At 37.2% G+C, this 7,713-nt stretch overlaps 1 protein-coding gene across 1 annotated transcript in view; it reads right to left on the bottom strand.

Annotated features, from left to right (window-relative positions):
• Positions 1 to 654: 654 nt before the first annotated feature.
• The window catches only part of LOC104165897 (ras-specific guanine nucleotide-releasing factor RalGPS1-like), a gene marked incomplete at its 5' end in the record, with an annotated part of 21,261 nt that continues 14,202 nt past the window's right edge, over positions 655 to 7,713 (bottom strand). The window contains 7 exons of the mRNA XM_009705664.1: positions 655 to 684; positions 1,454 to 1,545; positions 2,657 to 2,762; positions 2,938 to 3,030; positions 3,842 to 3,947; positions 6,109 to 6,189; positions 6,477 to 6,528. Coding sequence (XP_009703966.1) covers positions 655 to 684; positions 1,454 to 1,545; positions 2,657 to 2,762; positions 2,938 to 3,030; positions 3,842 to 3,947; positions 6,109 to 6,189; positions 6,477 to 6,528 — 560 coding nt within the window. The remainder of the gene's footprint in view (positions 685 to 1,453; positions 1,546 to 2,656; positions 2,763 to 2,937; positions 3,031 to 3,841; positions 3,948 to 6,108; positions 6,190 to 6,476; positions 6,529 to 7,713) is intronic.

Below are 7,713 nucleotides of genomic sequence, written 5' to 3'. Positions count from 1 at the left end.
AGTAACATAACTGAAGGAAAAGAAAACCAACTGTCCTGTGCCAAAATACATTTTTCCCAAATAGTTCAAATGTGAACAGCAGAATTGTCCAGAGATTTGATACAAAATCTGAGGCAGCCACATTGCCAAGCAACTCAGTGCACTTAGATTATAAAAATGCTGTTCCACAATTTTCTATTCTAATTGACACTTCACAGCAAGTTAACACTGTCAATCATTCTGTGCATTAGAAAGAACTGAAACCCAACATGGGCCAAATATTCTTCAGTCACACAAAGCAGCTTAACAATAAAAAGAACCATTTAAAAAAGAATAGGCAGAAGATATGATGCTCAGTTTCTGGTCAAACATCAGTTCATGGCAGTCTCTGACACAAAAAGTTGAGGGTTCTAGAATCCAGGAGTGAGGATTAATCTTCTGTCCATCCAAGTTGTCTGCTTTCACTCAGTGCATGAGACTATATCTAGTCCTAAGGACAACATTCACCTTCTGCTTTTAAAAGCTGTGTCAGAATCACTTTCAAGTTACATAGGAAAGTGCTAAAATATTTGTGGCTGGCTCATGTCAGAAAAACCATTCTCCTCTTCCTCCTTAGAGAACAATAGCCTGTTTCTTCAGTTTGGCACTTGAAGTCACACCCGGTAGGAGAGCAAATTATTCGAATGACATTAGATTAGCAGGTACCTGGAAGAGAATGTAAATTATTCAGCAGTATAATGCTCCTGAGCCTATTACAGCATTGGGAAAATGCAAGGTTACAAAATAGAGTGGGCTAATTATTTATTATCCAATGTGAAAAGTGTAATTAGTCCCAAACAGGCCCAAAAGAGGGCTAACCCCATAACTGAGAGGAAAGATAAAGACTCAAATAATTTTTCTATTCATGGACCAAATCCAGCCAAAGTATTCTAAGAAGTCATCAGTATGCATGGTGGGGGAATGTGTGTGTGTAAAGAAGACTCTCAAGCTGCATGTTGTTTTAGGTCCTGTATGGATCAGCATCTTATTAATATAACCTTTGGAAATCCTTTTAAGCATGAACATTTTCCTCAAGAGAAGAATGAGGCTGCTACATAAAGGACAAACAGCAAAAATTCTATAGGACACTCTCTTCAGTGGCACATATAGACCCAGTCATTGGAGTAAATGCTAGCATGGTTGCTTTCTTTGTCCATGAGAAAGGCCCTTTTGAAGTAGAGATGGGGTTACTTCACTTGAAGCAGTGACTGTAGAGGTTAAGGTAACCAAACCTATAGCTATAGCTGCACAAATCCTGATTTGGTGGGAATTCTGTAGTTTTAAATAATTTTTATTCCTCCTATTGCAAATTGGATCAATGTACAAAATGCGGAATTATGTCTGTCCACACACAACTGCATGTGCACGCAGATTGAAAAGAGTTATCTAGTAAGGATTTTCTGGAGAATACAAGAAAGTGGGTTCACAACCTTACCTGAGGCTTGTTGCTCTTGCATGCATCATCCAAATGCTTATGCCATAATATTGCATGAAACCTTGAACCAGTCTGGAACTTGTAAACATTGCCTACAAAAATAAGAAAATCAAAGGCTCTAAATTGGCAGACATACATGTAGTTTCAAGGGATTCTAATTTCTGCACAGAAGCCAAAGTCCTGCGATAAACTGTTAAATTAATTTGTACCTCAAATACCTGAACAGGATGTTGCTTACCTAATAGAGACCAAGTGAGACATGTTATCCAACAATCCTTGGGTGAAGGGAGTATGAGAACATATGTGGCCTGCAAAGCTAAGAAGTGTATAGGCAGAGAGGCCAAATTACAGCCACAGAAAAGACCACTTACATCACATCTAATTTACTCCTGGCTGTCATCGTCTCAGGACTGTTGTAGTTACTGCCAAACTTCTTATGAATGTTTTTGTTATTTGTGAACTTTGTTTTCTTCTATGTCCTACTCTGAGTTTCCTCTATACCTCATTATTTCATAAATTGTTTCTTGCAATCAAATACTTCGTGCATTTTAGTCAACACCCAAGAGATGCTCTTTGCACAGGAGATACAAATCCATGTCCAGCACCAAGGTTGAAAACATGGGAAATGAAGGAAGCCTCAAAAATCTTTATGTAACCACTCAACGTGCAAAATAACTCCAGGAGCTTTCTGATCTTTTGAGGTTTTTGAAGTTTAACCAAGGCGGAAGAGTTATGGCACTTCAAAATTATTTAAAAGTAATTAATAATTACTTCAAAGGCTTTTTTTGGTAAATAGTTTGACGCTTGAAGAATTTTCAATAGTATTTTAATTGGCCTCAGTGTAAGTCAAGATTTGATATTGACTAATTTTAAGAAAGCTATTCAGAAGTTTGGACATCAGGGTATGCGGGCACATTGACATACAGCAATCTCATACTGGCTAGGCAATTTCTGCAAAACTTACAGTAACTGTCAAGATACAGAGATATCTCTGTAGGCACCACAGGAGCACCACAGCATATTGTAGAAATATGTTCAATTTCATTTGTACCCTCCTGTGAAAATTCTATATTGAAAATCTCCCTCTTCAGTCTTTTAAATGAGTGACACTAAGTTCTGTAATCTACAAACTCATTAACAGAGATTAATCTACTTCCTGCCACAGAAATATAATGCAGATAATGTCCATCCTGCAACATCTACCTTTGTCAGGGTTATTTAGCTGGAAAATATCAGGATGTTCAGGGTCATCAGGCAGTGCCACCATCCAGCCCACAATGGAGACTTTTTTACCAGGTGTAGATTTATACTGGAAGAGACAGACAAGTCAGTCACAGCTGAGACTGTAGTAGGGATTAACTTTTGACTGTAGAAGTTGTGCAGACATATGGCTTAACCTGGAACCGCAAGTACACTTCAAACACCCTTCCAGATCTGCTTATGAATACACAAGTTTCTTTTTTTAGAACAAATTTAAAGCTTACATGTTTTCTTTCAGTGCCTCTTAAAGATTTTGCTCCAAAGTACAGAAGAGTTGATCCTGAAAGCATAACCCAGTATCTAGTCCATGAGGAGAGCTGAATCAGAAAGGAAAAAAATTAGGAAAAACTCCGCGTACCTCCAACATTTCAAGAATCTATTCACAAGCAAGTCCAAGTGGTAGTGAAGTAAATTCAGAAGCAAGGAATGGAGAGTTAGGAAAAGAGTATCTCCTGGTGTAAATCAGCCCAGCTACCTAAATTTGGATGGCTAGCTGTGAATACAATCCATCTTACTTGGGTATCTCATAAAAGTATCAGGACTGATTGCTTCACAACAAAATAGTGTGCTGCTTCTACCGGACAGATCTTAGACTTCTGCATTTGATCAATAAAATTTATTGAGATGACATCTCTTCAATTTTCAAATCTTTTAGCACTGAACAGTAGGGCTGCACACAAAAATTATCAATGAACTCTACAGAAAACAAAAAATTACCAAATGCATAGGACCAGAACCATGTGAAACCTGTGAATTTAGGTTAAGTATGAATTACCATGACTTTGGTGCTACAGATGGATGGCTTGCAGCCTTCCCCTTTCACCATGATACTAAATTTCTGCCCTCATGCTGATTTATAGAGCTGCTTTACTCTTGCTCTGCTCTCACAACCTAGAGACGTTACTTTCAAATGCAGCAAGAACCAAAACTGCTGTAGATCAAATGACATACAAAGGTTACTACCTTGTTATATAACCCAGTTAAAACTTTGAACAGAAAATGATTTCACAATTGATAACAACAAGGAACATTGTTTTGTGTGGTATCAAGCTGCAGGTTTAATCTAATCCTGGAAATTAAAACATCCACTACTAAATTAGAATCACAGAAAGAATTAGAATCACTTACAGTAGGTTTCTTGCCTTCTTTGAGCAATGTTTTTCTCCTTAATGGCCCTTCCATGGTAACGACTCCTGTGGAACTACCTAAGGTGCAGCTGCAGGACCCTGTTGGGCTGGAGAGACAAAACATTGCCATATATATTTGAGCAGACAAATAAGGACAAGAAGCAAGCAATGTAATTTAGCTCTAAATATATTTTTCCTGCATTGCCATCTGACACTTGACTCCCTAATATGTATTCTCCAGACCTAGGTAACAAACAGGAACCAGGATCTTTGAAAAATAGCAATCAACAAAGGGTTCTATTCTGGCAGCTTAGACATGAAAAAATAAAACAGAATAAATACTGAGGCTCAAAGTCAAAGGGAAAACAGGCAATTTTCTATTTTATTTCGGTACATTACAGAAATTATCGGGATTTCTGGAAACTTATGGCTTAAAAATTTGGCAATAAGAGCTCATGTACTTTATCTTACACAAATGTAATTTTATCTTAAAATATAAACTTTAGCTGTCAAAAAAGAATGTAGGAAATTACCTTGGCTAATTGGAAAAAAAGTTTGGGAAACTATATAACAATGCCAAATAATTTATTGTACAGTGCTTAAAATTTTTTTTCCTTTCCCAGGATGAACACAGAGATTCCCACAAACAACAGTGAAAAAGTGCTACAACTGAAAGAACCCAAGTACAGACTAAGTTAGAAATGTAAACAGCCATTAAGCACCTAACAACCAAAGATTGCTTGGTATGTGATGATCTGTTAGAATTATCTGCTGCTAACCTCTCCTCATTACCATGTGATCACAGCTCTAATACTCTTATAAAGGCCAATCAAGTTTACCAGAGCCAACTAAATCACGTCTAATAATGAATATAAGGAAACGGACACGTGGATGATCTACCATTCAGTTGTGAAAGGAACACTATTCTGTCTATGAACAAGTATGATGGTGTCATATAAACACACGCTGGTGAAAGCAATATACACAGCACTACCACCTATGCAAGAACAGCACTTCAAACTGGCAGGTGCATCTCCTTCGATTAAATGGAATGCCTTGTCTGTACTAATGTGTATTCTTGCCAATTCTAGTTTTCTGACAGAAGCAGTAGAAGATTCCAGAAAAGGAAGAATGAACGCAAGCATTAGAATTACTTGATGGTGGATAAACGTAAGAAATGTTTTTTAGGGAATAATTCTTTGTGGCTTTAATAGGCTTTTCACATTTTTATCTTCTTATATTTATATTTCTAGCTTGTATATATTTTTGAAACCAATCTACCATGGACATGTTAAGAGAGTATTTTCCAGAAGCAGGTACAGTAGCTGAAATTCTGTTCCAAAATTTATTCCTTTTAACGTATGCATTTTTATTCCTGTCTAACAACTTCTAACTTGTGCTGCTAGTTACTAGTTACAGATGTTACTAGCTCAAGTAAAACGTCTGTACCTATATTTACACATATCAACATTTCTACAATGGCTGAAGCAAACTAATTTATACAAAATAAAAACTTAGTGGATTTAAACTCCAACTACATCTCGGTATTTGCAGAATACTGTTTCAAGGCTCTATTTTCTTTACTGTTCATATATATTTCTTCAATTCCCACTACCACAGAATTTATCAAGTCCAGGTCAGGTAAGGATGCAATGAATGAACTATACACAATTTTCCACATCACATCTCTTCAGCCTGTAAATGGGTTACCTGTCTCTAAAAAGTCCATGTCCTAGTGACTAGCAACATTGGGAGTGCTCGCTACATATGGCATTGCAGAAGTTCCCTCTCTTACTTGGGGTCCAAGGTAACACCTCTTTACTGTACAAAATCAAGACATCACACTATAGATCTCTGACACAAACAGATGTTATGAGTAGCTGTTCTGCAAATCAGGAAATAAATTATTAGAAAGGGTCAAGAAGGTATTCTTCTAATATCATTATTTGTCACAGAAGGCAAAGATGGCCTTCATGACAAACTTGCTTCTGTAATGTCATAAAGCCCAAAGTAAGCACTAGCTTTCAGCAATATGGAAGCCAGACAGAATTATTTAAATCAATAACTAAATTGAATTTAATCTGAATGGGCCATACCCCTGCTTTAGCATTAATAACAATTTTTACAAGCAGAAGGGGAAGACTTCCATGAGTTGCTATGGTCATACAAGGATACTTTTGGACACAAAATACATTATGCTAGGAAAGCGTAGAGACCCAAATGGAAGTTTAGCACCATACACTGAGCAAGGTAGACCCTGAACTGTACCTGTAGACACAGCTTCGACTCCTAGGAGAATTCCGGATTGGTACCCTCCAGTTAGGCCCCAGCGTGGCATATAAACGACCCCTGTTTGTGAATGCAAATATCTGATGAGGGAAATTCTAATCTGAGACTTCAACAGTTAGGGTTTGGTAAACATGACAGAGAGAGTTCCCAATCTTTTCAGGTCCATGGGAAGAAAAACACAATAACTTCACAGTGCTTTATTTCAAAAAGTTTGCCATTTCCTAACTAATCAATAATTTGATAAAAAATAACTACTGATTTGGGGCTTATCTATGTTAGGGATCATTTGTGAATTTCTTAGCTAAGTCTGTAGAATGCTCAGTGAGTGTACAGGAAGTCTAACTCACCTTTCAAGCCCTGACGGCAGCTCCTCACTAAATTCTGAGCTTTCACTGCTATCTAGAAAAAGAGTAGTACAGAGAAGGAGTAAGAAAACCACCCAAGGGAAAATAAAAAGCCAATGTATGTGGATCACCAGAATAACCTTTATAAAGTACCATGAAAATTGCTTACTCAAATCATGTTTCAAAGTTGAAGTCTTTAGAGTTCATGGTAAAAGTCTAAAATTGGAAAAGGCTTACATGAGCCTTCCCATTTATAGTATCTCACTGATGAACGAAGTCATTGTTACTACTATGTTTAAATACCAGACATCTACATGTTGCTACAATTTCCATTATGCTGCCTTTCCTTCAAAAGCTAAGCACTTCAGGAACACAAAGTCCAGTTACTTTGTAAGACAATATTTCTACCACAACATCTGTAAGTCAATTAAAGTTATTAGACATGATATCATTGTTTGTTTTCAACAAGCAAGCACACCTGTAACAGAGGCTATGCCAGCTGTAGGCTGCTGCTAGGAGCCATAATAAATCAGTATGATGGTATTCACAATGATAGTCCCTATTTCTCCTCCACGCCCATGACCGATTTGTCCCTCCTTCCCTGGCACAGCTATTTAGCTCACAGTTTTAAACTGCCCAGGACTGATCTTCTAATGCTCAGTATAACACAGTGACAAAAGTTCAAAGATCTATCAAACTCTTCTTGGTCAAGTAACCTGCTATCCTTCACAGAAATAGCCCGAATCATTTAAAAAGTGGCTTTCTCTTGCTTAGAACACAGATTCTCAATCACTTTGTTTTTATTACAATAATTATTTTATTAATTATAATACCATAATGTAACTATCATCCTCTTTCACAAGTTCATTTTATGCTTCATTTGAAGTCTCAGAGAGCACAGCTAAACTATTCTCCCATCTTCTAAAACATATCGTTAAAATTATTTGTGAAAAGGTAGCTTTCAAAATACATACCCACTTTTCAGCAGCACTTTTTTTTTTTTCTCCTGATGAAAGCTGACACTCTGTCACATACAGAGCATACACAAAGGCAATCTTCCTTCCTGCCACTTTTACCAAAACCATCAGTAGGTAACTGAGGAAAGCTGAGACAAAGTCGCCTAGGTAGCTGAGCAGCAGTTCTGATCTACTTTCTTCCACGAAAGGGACCAGTCTTTGCACAGGAGCTAATGATCTTCCTAATTCCCTACTGTGAATTTCCAGAGCACTGGGACAGAAAA

Source organism: Cariama cristata, unplaced genomic scaffold, assembly GCF_000690535.1.
Source record: "Cariama cristata isolate BGI_N322 unplaced genomic scaffold, ASM69053v1 scaffold12628, whole genome shotgun sequence".
Lineage (NCBI taxonomy): Eukaryota > Metazoa > Chordata > Aves > Cariamiformes > Cariamidae > Cariama > Cariama cristata.
The sequence above is the reverse complement of the archived record's forward strand: the minus strand, read 5'-3'. Positions and strand labels throughout refer to the sequence as shown.